The 18,574-nt window shown below is 34.3% G+C and overlaps 1 protein-coding gene across 5 annotated transcripts in view; it reads left to right on the forward strand.

The window, feature by feature from the left end:
* The window catches only part of bcas1 (brain enriched myelin associated protein 1), a 15,121-nt gene extending 10,475 nt beyond the window's left edge, over positions 1-4,646 (forward strand). For 3 of the 5 annotated variants that reach the window (XM_079848671.1, XM_079848672.1, XM_079848673.1), the window contains 5 exons: positions 392-430; positions 1,243-1,362; positions 1,466-1,549; positions 3,148-3,357; positions 4,148-4,646. In XM_079848671.1, coding sequence (XP_079704797.1) covers positions 392-430; positions 1,243-1,362; positions 1,466-1,549; positions 3,148-3,357; positions 4,148-4,213 — 519 coding nt within the window. In that variant the 3' untranslated portion in view covers positions 4,214-4,646. The remainder of the gene's footprint in view (positions 1-391; positions 431-1,242; positions 1,363-1,465; positions 1,550-3,147; positions 3,358-4,147) is intronic. The other 2 variants (XM_079848674.1, XM_079848675.1) reach the window with 2 other exon arrangements.
* Positions 4,647-18,574: the final 13,928 nt, after the last annotated feature.

Consider the following 18,574-nt stretch of genomic DNA (forward strand, 5'->3'; position numbering starts at 1 on the left):
AGAGCTATAATATGTAATATTCAAAGGTATAAAATATGTTTGAAATGTTTTCACACATAGGCAGAATACATTATGCCATTCAATTAGCGGAAAACTCATTGAAAATAATGAACGAGTCAGTGAACGTCCATTATGGTGACATCATGTTGACAGCAGCCATTACCTCATGTCACAACAGTCGGCCAACTAAACCATGTGCTTTGGGTTCCACTGCTCTCCATTCTTCCACTTCATACTTACATCAGATTTATTCAGCGACTTGAGGCTCATGTAAAGGCTTTCTATAACCAGTGACTCAGTATTTGTCCTTGCTAGAATAAACGGGCAGTGTAAAGTGCCTTGGGAATTGTAGATAACTGCAAAATTAATGCTAATATTTGCTTGCCTGCAGCCTGTTGTGGTTGAAGAGAAAAAGCCGGTTGAGGTACAGGTAAATACAGCACGGTGGTGGGACTGTCTTCCTAAATAAAATCAGTCATCTACTATCTACGTACTTACATTTACATACTTGGCACTTTCTGTAAACAGGGTATAAAACGGTGTCGCATTACTACTATCATGTTCTTCTGAGAGAGAATACATGTTAGTATTATTAAACCAAATATTATTATGTTAACCTGTTTCCAACTTTCAAAATGAAAAGTGGCAGTTTTTTCTTTAGTTTATGGGAAATATAAGTTTATCAATATCTATAAACCAACATTTGGTCTAAATCTTGGAATTTTATTTAGGTTTATATATATATATATATGTATGTATATATATATATATATATATATATATATATATATAAATATATAAAAATACATACATATACATACATATACACACATACATATATATATATATATACTCTCAAATATGTAATATATCTTATATATAAGAATATATAAATACAATTCCAAGATTATATATATTATTATATAAATATATTTGATTTAATTCTCAAATATTTTAAATGAAGTCTGCACCCATGTTAACAAAACTTAGGACATGTCTGCATACATTATAAAGAATTGAAACATTTCTTGACTGTTTTATACCCACATTTTGGAAAGTGCCACAAGAAAACGAGGCTCAGACGTATAAATGCAGCAGTCAGAAGTTAAGCTAGATGTTGTCTGTTTTAACCTCTCCACTGATGATTCATACAATCAATTGACCGCCTTCTTGAATCCTAACTCTGTTCTTTCATTGCTGTTATAAAACTACTCTTTTTCTGCTGTTCCTCTGAAACACCAGGTAGACGCATCTAAGAGCAGCACCCTTGAGGCTTCTGCCAAACCTGAAGAACCTCCAGCGCCAAAACCAGAAGAAAAGAAACCAGAGAAAAAATCCGCTTTTGGAATGTTCAAACCCAAGGTAAACTCCAGATGAATTAAAGTCCAGGTGCAGGTGTGAGTGTATCAGATTGTGTTTCTGCATTGGAGCACTGCATGCAATAACAGGTCTGTGTGAATTCGAGGTACTGCTAGGCCAAGTGAGCACTAGGATCCAGGCAGCCACGTCCAGCGCTGCCGCCAGCATCTCCCTCATGTCTGCTAGATCGGTAAATGGCACGATACGGTGGCCATTCTTGCATTAACCAAACTGATTGATTTTTTTGCATTGCTCAACCTTACGTCTGACATGTGTGTTTGTGTCGTCTGTGTCTGTTCCCTGGCACTACAAGTTAAATTGATTTTTACAGGGGGGAAAACACATGTATATAAAGGCCGTTCACACCAAGAGCGATATCTAACTATAACGATACCTATAATAGTGTCCACTCCAGCAGATGCTGCAAATGTGTGAGCTCTAAAAGCAGGATGGATTCTGATTGGCTGTCAATGTTTTTATCGTTCATCAGCTGGAAAAAAATCTGAAAGTGATTCAAACAATATCGTTCCTCTCTGTCGTTATACTTGTGGTGTGAACTCTGCTATTCTTTTATATTTAGAACGATTTTTATAATAATATCTTTGTTGTTATTGTTATAATTATTGTCTTTGGTGTGAACAGGCCTTTAGTGGCACAGTTATTAATCAAGTTAATATTTAAGCAATGTAATATATCCTGTATAGACTGTTTCTACTAAAATGATTTACTCTCATATGATCTTTCTTTTTTTGTTTCTATCTGATAGTGTAATTGAAGTATAGATATGGATTGCATTGGTTGATTTATTTGATCATCAAATTATATTTTTTTGTATTTCACTTATTTGCATTAGCCTTAGACTTCCTTAATATATTAATAATGTTTTATTTTTTTAGTATAGTTAATATTATATATGTATATTAAGTATATTTAAGTATTAAATATATCTAAATAATTACACGATTAAACATTTTGTTTTATAATATATATAACATAATATATTTAATATTCTTTATATATAATATAAGTTTATTAATAAATGTTTGGGGTGGTAATTTTGTTTTTTTGAATGAGAAGCCTCTCATTCTCATCAAAACTGTATTCATTTGATCAGAAATACAGCAAAAATAATATTGTAAAATATTATTACAATTTAAAATAACTTAAATCATTCTAATATGCTGATTTGATGCTCAAGAAACATTTCTTGGTAACACTTTACAATAAGGTTTCATTTGTTATTAGTTAACTACATTAGTTAACATAAACTAACGCTGAAAAATACTTTATTAATATTAGTTAATGTTAATTTCAACAGTTACTAATTCATTATTCAAATCAAAAGTTGGATCTGTTAATATTATTCAATGGACCTGAGCTAGCATTGAACAGTTGCATTTGTATTAACTTACATTTAATAAAGATGAATAAATACTGTAACAAATGTATTGTTATTTAATATTAGTTAATGCATTAACTAACGTTAACTAATGGGACCCTATTGTAAAGTGTTCCCCATTTCTCTTTATTATCAATGTTGAAAACAGTTGTGCTGCTTCATATAATTGTGGAAACCATCATACACTTTTTTCAGGATTCTTTGATGAATTTAAAGTTCAAAAGAACAGCGTTTACTTGAAATAGAAATCATTATAAATGTCTTTGCTGTCACTTTTGATCAATAAACAAAAATATTAATAATTGACCCCAAACTATTGAGCAAGAGTGTACAAAATCTAAATGATAATGTGCATCTCATTAACCACCATTCATTTATATCAACTCAAGGCACCAGAGGCCAAGAAGGAGACTCCAGCTCCTCCTCCTGTGGCAGAAGCTGCTCCAGTGGTGAAGGCCAAGGAGGAGCCCAAACCTGCCGTCCCAGCACCACAAACGGCCCCGGACAACAAATCCATCTCAAGCACGGATAACTCCTCGCCCAACATGCCTCGAAAGCTGGAGAAGAGGAATTCCCTCCAGCTGTTCTTCAAAAACCTGGTTAAGTAAAAAGAGCTAGGGAGTTGACCGAGGACAAATGCGTCTATCTAGTTTAACTGATCCGTTGCATGTAGTTTGCCAGTTAAATGCTGAGAAGTGTTGTGTAATTCTGTCCGACGTCTAACCATCCTGATTATTTTTGGTATCGTTTGCTGGCTGTTAATCTTAAAACATAAACAAGAATCAACTTTCACAGTGCATGACCACTAGATGGCCTCAATTACCAACATTTAGATCAATTCCACATAAATATGAACTCGTATTTGCATTGCGCTTTAATACGTGCTAATTAAAATGTTTATATATTTTTAAATATCATTAGATTAATTTGCAAAACATTTGCATACGATATTTTATAATTGCATGAAATCTAATAATATTGCATGAAATCTCATAATCTAAATGTGTTATTCTAATCTTAGTTGCAATATTAGTTTTTTTAGCCTCTTCATGAATTGTTTCTCAAGACAATTATTATTATTCACGGTTATAGGCGGTTTCAAATGGGATGATCCCTGCGTGTCAATTATCTCAGACAAAATGTGATGACAACTAAATAATCCCAGCAAACACCGATAATAAAGCGTATCATTTCACCACTGACTGTAACTAAAAGAGGCGTGTTGGAGCAAGATCCACTGTTGATGCTTTAGCAAAATAAAACAGCAGTTGTCAGACAGGTTGCGAGGGGTTTTGCTTCAGGCGCCATAAGGACGAGCAGGAAAAAACAAAGACTTCCTTGCTAAGTTAGGATCACTAATGTTGCGTTATGCGTTGGTGTGTCTCACAGGGCCAAAAACGCCAGTCTGATGCCGGAGTGCAAACGGACCCTGTGGCACCCGAGAAGTCCAAATAAAGCCCCGTCTTTGTTTCGATTGCTCATCTTTGTCAAAACCATTTGCCACCATGTATGCATATTTAATGGACCCCAGTTTCGTTTATTTGGTTATGAGGTTTACTCTAAATCTGAAATTATGCCATGAAACATGGCTGAATCCCCATGCATTTAGTGAGAGCGGAAGTAAGTGATATTCCCTGTTTAGCAAGTGCTACATGTGTTTTTGACTGGAGGGAGGAACTTCTATTGTTTTCCCACAGAAAGACGTGTTAGAGTTGCGTGATGTGGCATAAGATGGAAAAGTGAAAGTGAAGATGTTATCCTACTTTTCTTTATTTTCTGTGCATGTTAAAAATGTAACGGTATGTAAAAAATGTTAACTAACACTACTCATCTTACGTTGCATTGCGCATTAAAATGTCAAAGCAAACATGCAGGTTTGCACATGAAAAGTATTTATTTCTGTAATCATACACTATCTGATTGTAAAAACAACGACCCGTCGTCTGCTTAATTCAATCAGCGTTCTCACTGAAACTTCTGAATCGCTTTAGGCCCTGTCCCAAACGGCACACTTCATATGCACTTATGGTCTTGTGGACTTACAACTGTCTGCATCCCACAGTCCTACAAAAACCACGCCACTACAAGTTACGCCTCCTGCAAAGAAACAAGCGTGAAGGTCTTGGACTGAAACGATCTTTTCAAGTAAGGCCAACTTATATTGCTTTCGAATATTATTTAAAGGGATAGTTCACCCAAAAATGAAACTTCTGTCATCATTTACTCACCCTCAAGTTGTTCCAAACCTGTATGAGTTTCTTTCTTCGGCTGAACACAAAAGAAGATATTTTGAAGAATGTCGGTGACCAAACAGTTGATGGACCCCATTGACTTTTTTTTCTCATACTATGGAAGTCAATGGGGTCCATCAACTGTTTGGTCACTGACATTCTTCAAAATATCTTCTTTTGTGCTCAACAGAGGAAAGAAACTCATACAGGTTTGGAACAACTTGAGGGTGAGAAAATGATGACAGAAGTTTCATTTTTGGGTGAACTATCCCTTTAAGTATGAAATATCAGCTATTAGAAAAGCATCAAGCATAAAAGACCTATGGTAATTATAACAAAAAATCTACCCTCAACCCTAACCCTACCCCTTCAATCAAATCAAAATTGACCAGAGAGTTTCATAATTCAAATACTTTAAAACGGTTACTATCGCCACACTAGGAAAGTGAAGTAGAAGAAGAGGGAGGTGCTAATTGGCCGTTCCATTTTAGGGGGCGTAACTTGTAGTAGGGGCGTGGTTTGTAGTACCGGATGCAGTCGGACACACTTGCAGGCGTGCGCGTGTCTGTTAAATCCCGGTTTGTCATTCTCGGTGTCAGAAGGATGCTTGCGAGCGCCCCCTTTGCGGTCGATATGTACCCTCCATGCGTACTTTTGCAGAGCCCACACTGAAGCGAGCTCCGGCGTTACGTCACGACTGTGAGGAAGGTGCAATTTGGGACGGGGCCCTAATAGTGCCATAGAAATCAAAATTATTTATCTAACCGTATATCAATATCAACATTAGAACACTATATATTACATATTAGTTATTTTTGTTAGACCCGGTTTTTGAAAAAAAAAAAAAAAACTAACTTTATTTATTTTTTTTTTTGTCATTTCAACTTTAAATACCTAACAGATTGTTTAATAATTATAACATACTAAACTAAATTTCAAGTAATTTTTTTTTTTTTTTTTTTTTTTTTTTTTTTTGCTTGGCCGTCCAGTTCTGAGCAGGAGATACTAAAAGAAAATAAAGCTATTTACATGTTCTTTCATGTTTTTTTTTCTTCCTTTTTTCCTGATATTTTCTTATTTTGTGATATTTCACATCACTTGCTATTAGAACATTATATAATTATGTTATACAATGATGCAATATACAATGTACATCCAGATCTCTGATGCAGTCACATGTGTTTTATGATTTTCTTCCTAATTTTCTCTACATGTGTAAAGAGCAGATGGGCCTATAATTCAGAATTCAGATTATATCCATGAATCTTAGACATTCTGTATTTCCTCTGTTGCATTTATATCTATTTAACCGATTTATTAAAATAAAAGAATTATTTCTCTCCTCTGTAAACTGACTCATTCTGTATTTAAACAAAGAAGGAATATATATAAAAAATATGACATTTTCTGAACAAATGTTTGGCATACTGCAAAAAAAAAAAAAAAAAAAAAATCGAACTCAGTATTTTTTTCTTCTTGTTTTCCAGTACAAATATGTAAACATTCTTGAATCAAGACACGTTTACTTGAGAAGTAAAATTATGTAAGATAACAAATCTTGTTTTTTTTTTATTCTCAATGTCTTGATTTTTATTTGATCTGGTTTATAATTCATGGGTTAAATCTGTCTTTTTTATGCATTGTTGTCTACTTGTCTGTATTTTATCTAATGGTTATTCATTTTGTCCAGCACTTTGGTCAACGGCAGTTGTTTTTAATTGTGCTTTATAGATACATTGAAATTGAAATTGCTTTCTGGAAAAATGATGAAAATTAAATGACTAAAAATATATAAAATAATAAACTTAATTTAAAGAGAAAACCAGTTTTTCTCACGCCATTGGCAGACATTTGTTCTTTTTTTTTTAAAACAAGACGAGTCATTTTGCTTCTCAAGTATCTTGATTTAAAAATGCTTATATATTTGTACTGAAAAACATGAGAAAAATACAGAAGAAGAAACTCTTTTTTTGTAAAACTTGTTGTGGCTGGTTGCCAGGGTTTTGCTATGCAAATGAATGTGGTTCCTAGGGTGCTTGTTTCAGTGGTTTAGGTGGCCCTAATCTCACCACGCATTCATGATAGATTATGATTTATGTTACAGCTAATGTCTTAATAGTTTACTTTATGAAATCTGACATTTCCTCTATAGAGAGCTTTGGCAGTCTGTATCAGTACCGCCTGCAGGGCAACAGAAATTTGGAAAACAATTAACATGTGACAAAAGATGCATGGCATTCCCAGCACTTCCTGTGAGTGCAGTGTGTGTTTTCCCATGCAGGCGCACTGTCCATGCAGCTGTGTGTGGGATCCTGGCCCGGGGGAGGGGGTTTGCTGGGAGGACCCCTGTCAGCACTGATGTGTGTCACAGCCGATACAGAGAGATTAGAGTATGGATCAGATTCCTAGACCCTCAGGGGGCCAAGATGTTCCCAGGCCATGTTACTGGAGAAAGATAACGCCACTCTTAATTCTCCCAATATAATTATTCTTGTTTTATCAAAGACAAAGTATCTGTATATTTATACACATTTATATACACTTTGAAAGAAGTCTCTTCACCAAGGCTGCATTGATTTGATTTAAAATACAGTAAAATTGTGAAACAGTATTAGAAATGAAAATAACTGTTTTAATATATTATAAAATGTCTATTCCTGTGATGCAAAGCTGAATTTTCAGCGTCATTACTCTACACTACGTCATGATAATATGCTGATTTGCTGCTCAAGAAACATTTATTTATTATTATCAATGTTGAAAACAGTTGTGCTGCTTCGTATTTGTGTAAAAACCATGATACCGTGATATGTTTCTTTAGGAAAGGTCAAAAGAACAGCATTTACTCGAAATACAAATCTTTTGTAACATTGTAAATGTCTTTTCTGTCACCTTTGATCACCTACTTTTGATTAAATTAACATTAACTAAGATTAATAAAGTGATAATAGTAGTAACAAGTGAAACCTTGTTGTAAAGTGTTACAACACACGTTTTATTGGGACTTTCTATAGATATGATGATTTTTATGCTGTACAAACTGTATATTCTATCACCTAACCTTAACCCTTAAAGAAAACTTTCTGCATTTTTACATTTTCAAAAAAAAATAAAAAAAATAATAATAATATATATATATATATATATATTTTTTTTTTTTATTATTATTATTATTATTATTTTTCTTTCCTCATGGGGACCAAAAATGTCCTCTTTGTGTATTCTCCCCACCCCCACCACACACACACACAGATTCTAGGGAAGAAAACTTAGCCACATTAGCTATAAAGTTTCAACAATCTGGAATAGTCTCAGTGCTTGAGGAGGATTTATTAGGTGTGGTACCTTCACGTTTTATTGTATTAAAGAGAGCTGGTGTGGTGTGCTGACAGAGGCTTTGCTCTGGGAGAGTGAACAGAGCTGGCATTGTCCTGCAGACCCATGACCGCTCTCATAACTGTCATGAACGCTAGAGAGATGTGATATCTATGAGACGCTCACGCAAACGCTCACGCAAAAACCCCGAAGTATGTTGAAAATTAACATTTATTAATAAGTTTAATGAATAATAATGAAACAATAAACATTCATAAACATTCACCTTTTGATTATTATTGTTATTATTATTATTGTAGTTATTATGTGTGTGATTTTTAATTTCCAATCTATTTTGGGTTTATTTTAAACCAGCCATATAGTGTCCAACTCAACTTGGGTTGTTTTTTTAAGGCATCATTTTATAGAGTGTATATTTAATGTTTCTATTTATCATATTTTATTTCATAAACAGTTACATCATAAAAACAGTCTTTGATACAGTTCATTTCTCTACCACAAGGTGTCTCTACACTAGACCTTCTCAGATTTCACCAAGTGCAACATGTAGATCAACATCTTTGCTGATCCTGGCACAACATTTCAATCAACCAATCAGATTTGAGAGACAGGTTTACAGTTTATGTCAATAGGCTTTCAACAAGGGTTAGGTGCTTCTGCATCTGTGTTATTCACCTTTCATTTCCCTCTGATTTTAGGGACAAGTTAGGGTTAGGTTTAGAGGTAGGACTATTTTTAGACAGGAATGCTGTTACAGGATCAATAAAATTTGTTGATCCATGAAAATGTCTTACTAGGCAAAATCACAGTGATATTCTCTCCTAGTTTGAGAGGCTGATCACTGCAGAGCAAGTGGGTGGAGCTTGGCATCTAGCTCCTCCTCTTTGTAGACAATGGGTGGTGCTAGATGTCCAGCCACACCCTAACCCCAGCCATTACATCCAGAGAGGTGGAGTTGGATGTCATTTGGCTCTGCAGTGAGCACCACTTGACTGGTTTTGCTCCAGGATCCAGATTCACTTTAGACCAGTGTTTTCAAAGCTCCATCAGTAAGGCCCAACTACTTCTTAATCAACACCAAACCAGCAAAATCGTAATTATACTGGATATTATTTAGGATCGTCACTAAAATGAATAATGTCACTTAAAAATGATAATGTGGCTGAAAAACTATATATATATATATATATATATATATATATATATATATGATATATTCTGCTATAAGTGTCATCCACTTTATAATGCTTTGTATTACGTCATTAAAAAAGGAACTGAAAGCAAAATAAAACTTTCCAATTACCGTCTGCAACCTGCTCATGTTCAGTTATTATTTGCATTTTTTTTTTTTTTTTTATATTTAATTTATTTTATTGATATTATATTATATTATATTACATTATTTATTTAATTATTATTAGTTGCAGTGTATGAGACTGACCAGCAGACTAAGCAGCACATCCTGTTTTAATTGCTTTCTTGTCCAGGCAGATCATTTCTGTCCATACACATAGTTCTCATTTCTCAGAGTCCATCATTTGAGTAATTGTAATCTCCCTTTCAAGAGACAGGAAGTCATTTTCAAAGGTGTTTTCCCAACACCAATGTACTGTATGTAGGGGAGTTGATTTCGATAGAATTCCTCCCTCGTTAGAAACTTCTTTAAAAAGTCAGGTCAGCAAGACGAGGTGGTAACCTTTAGTGAGCATGTACACAGTCAGGGTGAAAGCTTAACATTCTGGATCAGAGCGTTTCCCCCCACCGTCATGTGTCACATCACGTCAAGCCGCACGTTTCCATTTCAAAAGCTCCAAGATTTTCACCCTCAATGGTGGATTTGCAGGACAAAAGACCCCTAACCTGCCTCTGACACAGCCTGAAGTTTGGAACACTCGGCCCATTCTGGATAGTTTATTAGCAAAGCCCACCACCTTCAAAACTATTTTTGCAGAAGACAATAAACTTGCTGTTATAAAAAAATGAATGCTGGAATGCTTGCTTTATAAGCTGATTTGTAAAGAGATTAGACTGGATTGTGAATGTGATCTGACAGTCTTTATCATAACCATCAAAAGATAGGATATTCTTGTCTATGGGATGTATTGGTCCGTTTTATGGGTGAAAAATCACTTTTAAATATCATTCATTTGTGCTAAAGTGCACACTAGGGTTATAACTTTTGACTATTTTTCAAATTAAAGATTTCATAAATATCATAAATTGATGAAATTTTGCTTAAAAACAATGAAAAATGCCCTAATTCTTCTAAGTTTAAAAAAGGTCACCTCAGATAAAAAAAAAAATTGGAACAACCATATAACAAACGTCACTGCTTAAGCAGCACTTCCTAAAACTTTCTAGAACTGTTTAGAACTTTCTGGAACTGTTTAAAACTTTCTGGAACTGTTTAGAACTTTCTGGAACTGCTTAGGACTTTCTGGAACTGTTTAGAACTTTCTGGAACTTTTTAGAACTTTCTCAAACTGTTTAGAACTTTCTGGAACTGTTTGGGACTTTCTGGAACTGTATAGAACACTCTGGAACTGTTTAGAACTTTCTGGACCTATACTTATTCTGTATAGGAGAGAGAGACAGAGAGAGAGAGACAGGGAGCATTAGCTTTATGAGCAAACAACTCAACTTGATACTTTTTGATATTGTGTTTCAGTAACAATAATGTCGCACAACATACGTGATACTACCTTACAGAAGAACAAGGCCACCTGGACCAATAATCTAGAGAGATTTCAGCAATCACATAAAAGAAGAGGAAGTGTGTCCTAGAAGAATCTTCACTAGAAGAAAAGTGCAGAATGCCACTCCAAATGCAAATTATTGGACAGTACCAGTTTTGGAGCAGAAATCAAATAGTGGAAATTTTCATAGAATAATGGAAAATCTATTTATTCTTCCATCTAATTATTATAATTTTTTTTTTACTTCTATGGAAATTTTCACTATTACTTTTTTCTGCTCCAAGAAACTTTTTTTTTTTTTTTAAATATACGTATACCAAGCTTTGGATTGTTCAAGAAAATTCCAGAGAGTTCTAAACAGTTCTAGAAAGTTTTAGGAAGTGCTACATATAATCAGTGACGTTTGTTATATAGTTGTTCCAATTTTTTTATCTGGGGTGACCTTTTTTTAAGTTTAGAGGAATTAGGACATTTTTCATTGTTTTTAAACAAAAGTTCATCGATTTATATACATTGTCAAAAAGTTACAACCCTAGTGCATATTTGGGGTTTGTTCGCAACCCTCATTTCATTTGAGCCGTGGCAAACAAGAGTGACAATAATAATCTGACATAATGTATCACAATCTTTGCATTAATGGGGAAAACACATTTGTATGCGGTTCATTGTCGAGAGTGAGCAGTCGAGGCAGAACAATGAAGTCAGCTGCTCCTGACACATCGAGACAAAACCAGTCTTCAGCAAAGTTCACAAACCACTCAGAGCGCAGTCATCACACACGTGTGCCGTCTGCTCAATACACACTCACGCAGACACGTCATACCGCAGTTTAATTAACTCCCTTCTCATCAATGGTTAGCTTAGCCGCGCTGTTATTCTAGCAGCCAGAGTGCAGAACTTGCAAAACACGCTTCATGAAAACTCAAAATATGCATCATTATAATACACTCTTAAAAATAAAGCTTCCAAAAGTGTTTTTTCACTCCGAGGAACCATTCTGTTCCCCAAAGAAACTTTTAGGGAACAATTATTTAAGGACTTTTAATAATCTAAAGAACCTTTAGTTACACTCTATTTTAAGGTGACGTAGTTACATTGTACTTACTCAAATAAGTACTGAGTAATATCATTTTACTACATGTATACAGTTAGGGTTAGCATTTGGTTTAGGGTTAGTTACTTGTAATTATGCATAATTTACTGTTATAACTATAACACGTAGTAACGTGTAACTACGTCACCTTAAAATAAAGTGTTACCAAACCTTTTTCCACTATAAAGAACCTTTTATGCAATAGAAATGTCCCATGGATGTTAAAGGTTCTTCATGGAACCATCAATGCCAATACATTTTATTGTGCATTTTATTGTGTTTTTATGTTTACTTCACTCTTTTTATTTTAGATGTGTGTGTGTGTGTGTGTTATAAAAGCATTATAAAAGTTATTCATGTGTCACCTAATCAATGACTAGCTTTTCTTTCTCCAAACGTTGTGATGATGCTTTCTGCCCTACTTTCCTCCGTCATTATTGGCTGACTGGCCATTTGGCTTGATATTATCCCCAGGGGAATACAACCCCCTTTCAGCAAACGCTGAGGACGCGGCACAGGGCCGGCATTTATTGCGACTGCAAAACAAGCTTATTAGGAAGTGGAACTATCAGAGAAACATGACAAACTATCTAGTCGGACTGGATGGGCGAGATTATACTGTTTAAAAATCAGTGGGATTTGTGAAGTGTATTTGAATGAAGTTAGTCAACAAAACAGTAATTTCCTTCTCAGAGAGGTTAATCTGAGCAGTGTAAACAGAGACGCCTCACTATTGATGACCGTTTACTGTAATTGTTTCGAAACTGCATGACAAAACCAGGATCCGAGTTTGTTGAATTGCGTAAGAAAATTGTTCAAAAAAGCTTTCAGTTCAGTGTTTTACACACAACCATTGCATTCAGTCTACCTTGGATCTAGGAAAAGTCTTTTACAGGGTTTTATCATCCCAGACATAATAATGCCATTCCCGATTCTGCCCCCGAAGCCTTTGTGATGTCAGAACAATGGGAAATGAGCGGGAGGCCTCTGTGTCACATGTGGTGCCTTTGATTAACATTCGAGACTGGTTTGTGGGACACAGACTCAGGATGGAGCAAGAATAATCCAGGTGAAATGCAATTCAGCACAGCTTTATAAATGTAAATTAATAAACTGACCTTCAGTCAATGTGGTTAAAATGTTCTCAGTGTAGCAGCACTGGCGGATCAAATGTTATCTTGTTTGTCTTTGTCAATATTTACACCTGACAAAATCATTTGCTGTGAATTTTGAAAGTATTTTATGGGAGAAGAGATGACATCAGAGCTCTGTTAATATCTCCCCCTCGAGTTAACGCTGTGTAAACGATATCACAGGACACTGTGATAATGTGAGTCATCGTGTATGTACATTCATCCTGACATTATCATGAAAATAAACCCTGACAAGGATGATTAGGTCTTCATAAGAGCTTATTTTCTGATAATGGCCACCTGGGTGTACTGTATCCCACTTATTAAATGGCAAAAAAAAAAAAAATATTTTATGCGAGAAATTGCTAACAGTATGTACAGTGCTTGGTAGTAACTGATTACATGTAATCAGATTTCAACAATTAAGTACTTGTAATTAGATTACATTACATTTTGAAATACTCGTAATCAGATTACAGTTACTTTTTTTACTGATTAGTGATTACATTACATATTCACTCAATGGCAGTTAATCATTCATAATTCAGTTATTTTCCCTAATTATTCTTTTTCATGTTTTAAAAATTCATTATTATTTGAATTATCACTCAGGAAGTCATTTAACCATGTATTACTTTGTCTTTGAAAGGCATTTGTCTTTCAAACACATTTTTATTATATATTTTTTTTATGATTTATTTCATTATTAGCTTTTAAACTTACAAACCCCCTGCAGGTCCTTCAGGAACTCTAGTTTGGGAAAACTTAATGTAATGTAATGTTTAATGCACTTCATGTTGTGGATAAAACATATGTTTGTAATACTCTTTGTATTTTTATATCAATAAATATTATCCTATTCAATTGAATGTGATAACGAGTTATGTCAAAGTAATCAAAAAGTAGCCACATTATATTACCTAAAATGTGTAATGTAATGGATTATGTTACTAGCTTTTTTTTTTTTTTCTCCAGATTATATTACCTAAAATGTGTAATATAATGGATTACGTTACTAACTATAATTTTTTTTATGTAATTTGTAATCAGTAATCTCAGCACTGGATAGATAGATAGATAGATAGATAGATAGATAGATAGATAGATAGATAGATAGATAGATAGATAGATAGATAGATAGATAGATAGATAGATAGATAGATAGATAGATAGATAGATAGATAGATAGATAGATAGATAGATAGATAGATAGATAGATAGATAGATAGATAGTATAGTGCCGTTCAATTGTTTAGGGTCAGTTAAAACAATACTTTTGTCATTAATTCTGTTGAATGAAATTAATATTTTAAAAGAACACATTAAATTGATCAAAATATTTTTCTTTCAATGAATGCTGTTCTTTTGAACTTTCTGTTCATCAAAAAATACTGAAAAAACCCGTCCCCACTCAACCCAGATTATCATGCCCCTCAGTCAAGATGAATGTGAAAATAGATTTAATGATGAAATAGAATAGACTATTAAAAAAAAACACACACACGCAATTTGCAAGAGCATAGGTTTTCTAGCATTAATATTAGTACAACATTTTAGTTAAGGACGGACACACAGTCACATTTTGATTGGCACATTTGACACAAACTTCACGTGGCACGAAGAATGCAGCTCTGTGAGTAAAATGTTCAAAGGTTGGCCAAGGCAATTTCCCTTTTTGTTTTATTCAGTGTTATTCAATACTCTGCCATCTGTAAATGCTCAGTAGCTTTAGTTTAACAGTTTTAGTAACAGTCTCCGACAAAATACATGAACTGATCACATGTACTGTACTGTACTGTAAGATTTTAAAAGAGCAGTTCATATATTTCCGTAAGATCTTATCCTGTGGAAATACAAACCGGAAGACAGAACTCAACAGCGCTGAAAGGGGGCGGGGCTACATGAATTCTACAGATTTATATTAAACACTAATGTTGACATATATGAAAAAACATAGGCCTATTAATACATAAAACAAGAGAGCCGTGTAGTATTTGCTGCTGCGACTTATTGTCAGGATTATCATGAGCTAAATCTTTAGATCAGTCATTAACAGAGTAGAGACCTACTGAAAAAATCTATCTTTAAAGGTCTATTTTTGTAAACTTTTCCCCTTCATGCTGCGCAATACTTTCCATTGATGGAAACCAGCAACCGGGAGACTTAACGACTGGGTTCGAGACTTGGGAATCTTTTAGTGTGTACTGAACATTTAATCAAAAAGAGCTTCTGGAGATGTTTGGACATCTACGGGTCCCGAACAGAGACTGATGTGGATTTGTTGACTGTGTGGCCCTGCTGACAGCTGTGTGCTGCAACTGAGAGCCTTCTCTCAGAGAAATGATTGCAATACAGCATTGGTCTGTGAGCCAGCATTCAGAGCAGAGATGAATGGGAACCATACAACATCACACTGCCTGGACGGACACTCTTCAATGGAATTACTGTAGCTACAAAAGAATGGGAGGTTTGACTTTGGAAACAGAAATTAATAGTTCCACCCAAAGAAATCCTTTATAAGACTACAAAGGTTTGGGCATTAATAATGAGCCAAATTGGATTTGTGTGTGTGTATATATGTGTATATATGTACAGTTTGTGTACTGTATACATATGTATATACACACCGTATATTCTTAGTGGAGACATTTTTTTATTCAAATAATTTTCTGCTCTGCTTAAAAAGCATTTATTTATTATTATTATCAATGTTGAAGACAGTTGTACTGCTTAATATTTTTTGGTGGAAAGATTTATAAAGATTGCATTTATTCAGATGCAAAAGCCTCTAAGTGCCATCTGAATTTCCTTCTAGAATGATCATTTTTTATCAAGCTTGTATGTTTATGTTCAGTTATTTCACTTTAATGGCAATGAAAATGACCTATTAATTGTCATTAAAGTGAAATTACTGAACTTAAATATGCGAGCTTGATAAAAATACTCATTTTAGAAGAAAATTTCAGATGGCACTTAGAGGCTTTTGCATCTGAAGTCTATATATACTGTATATATATATATATATATATATATATATATATATATATATATATATATATATATATATATATATATATGTAATTCATTCTATTCAGCCAAAAAAATTATATAAATAAACATGTATATATATATATATATATATATATATATATATAGCCACATTTAAATATAGATTTTCTTCATGCAAAAAAAGATGAATGTTTTATTTTATTTTACGCCATTTCTTACTGTATCAAATAATGTATGACAATGTTTCCAAAGATGAAACCAATGAGGGTCTGGGCAAATAAATAAATAAGTAAGTAAGTAAATAAATAAAAAGCATTCAAGTCCTCACACAAGAACAATGCAAAAGCAAAGGGCCATAGGGAGATTCCCAAGAGCTGCATCTTCCTTTCCATGAGCTGGGTGTGGAAATGTGGGGGATGGGGAAGTTACCGCTTCATTCACATGCATAATATCAAACTTAAAGAAAAGAATAGTTTGACTGGTGCAGAAGGACAAGCAGCCTTCCATATTAGATGTACAGAATATATATAGAAGCACTTTTCATGTTTTGAAGGTCAGATTTTGGATGGAAACAGAAGAAAAACACAAAGGCTTAAACAAACGCATGAACCTGGTCTTTGTATTTGAGTAATGTCAATAACAACGTTTTCTCAACGGAATGATTGCACAACAGCTCTGTGTCCTTCGCCTGAGGGTGTTTAAAGTACTTCTCCCTTCTGATGAACTATTACATCCCGAGTACGCTCCTGTTCCAGTCACAATCAACATTCTGTGTCACAACAAACGCATGCTGTCTTAGTAAGCATTACGAGCAACATAATGAGTATTATCCTGTATAACAAGTATTAAATAAATACATTAAATATAATATCCTTAAAGGATTTATTGTTCTGCAAAAAACTTTATATGTCAAAGTTCATGCAATGCACAAAATATACTTGCTTATTTGAATACTGATTATGCAGAATGGTACTTTTCTTCTACATAAGCTTGACTAAAACGATCTTCACTTCTAAATATGCTATATAATCATGACTTTTAACCAATAAAGTAACAGTAACAAACCCTGATGCCTTTACATTCATGTGTTTTCTTGTGTGAGCCCTCTACCCCTCCCCCAACCTACATGAGTGAGTGTGTGTGTGTGTGTGTGTGTGAGTTGAGGGAAGCAATGCAGGGGACCTGATAAGTATCTGCTCTCTCATATAACAGCCAAATTTCCTTTAGTTTCATGCAGTTGCAGAATAGTGACGTTTCAGTGCTTATCTGTGTTTTGCGAAAGAAATAATGAATGGAATCCTTGTGGAAGGAGAGAAAGCAACTTTATCCACCTCTATTATGGACATTAGTCAAAAGCATGGGGAAAAAAGGACAGTTTTTAGGATGATGCCACCATGAGGTGTGGCTACATGAACTGGAATAAATACCTTTTAGTCCTCCTTTAGGTACATAAAGCTGCAGGATAAAACAATATTATTGTGCATAATTTCCAAATTATGCATTTTTAAGCATATTTAATAGTGAGTTTTAGGATAAATAAAATGCTAGCTGTGAAATTTACTTTAACAAGACAAAGGAGTCTACAATTTTATTCCAAAAATATTCCAAATGTCATTTCCACCACAGAATATTGTTAAACATAATACATATTTTGAGATGTGTTGGAAATGCTGACTTTTTAGGACAAAAAATTACTCCTGTGATGAATGAACATTTAGGCTAGGTCTACTAGCAGAAACAAAATTACCCACAGATGAAGGTGAAAACAGCCATTTTAAAGTAATGTGGACGAGATGGATTATTAGCAGAATTATCGTTGTTAATAGAATATAAACTGAGGATAATCTTTTATAAAAGGTATGTTTTGTTACTTTTAGTAAACATATTTACGTTTTTATTCTTCTTATGGTCTAATAACATACGGGTACCAGCTGCACCTCCGGGTTTTTGAAAGGACAATTGTTTACAATGCTGGGCTGGCTAAAATGAACCCTAATAGGCTACTTACTGTTAACTTCCTTCTCTTTACTACTAACGGAAGCCATCCCCACATAATCAGAGGCTGTGCATAACCCTCATACCTCCGTTCATAATAAACAATAACCGTAAACCAGTTCCACAGCAACAATCTATTCTAGATAAAGAATAGTTGAGAGGGTCACGTGATCAGAGGTGCGCGAGACGCGACGTTCCACAGAACGCGGTGGGTTGCATGAACGCGCCTCCCAGCCTCATCCGACTCGTTTTCGTGAACGGTTCCTTTGAACAGTTCATTAAGCAATTCAGTGATTCTTTTACGTTGGTACGTAAATACGTCA

Source organism: Squalius cephalus, assembly GCF_949319135.1.
Source record: "Squalius cephalus genome assembly, chromosome: 18".
NCBI classification, from domain to species: domain Eukaryota; kingdom Metazoa; phylum Chordata; class Actinopteri; order Cypriniformes; family Leuciscidae; genus Squalius; species Squalius cephalus.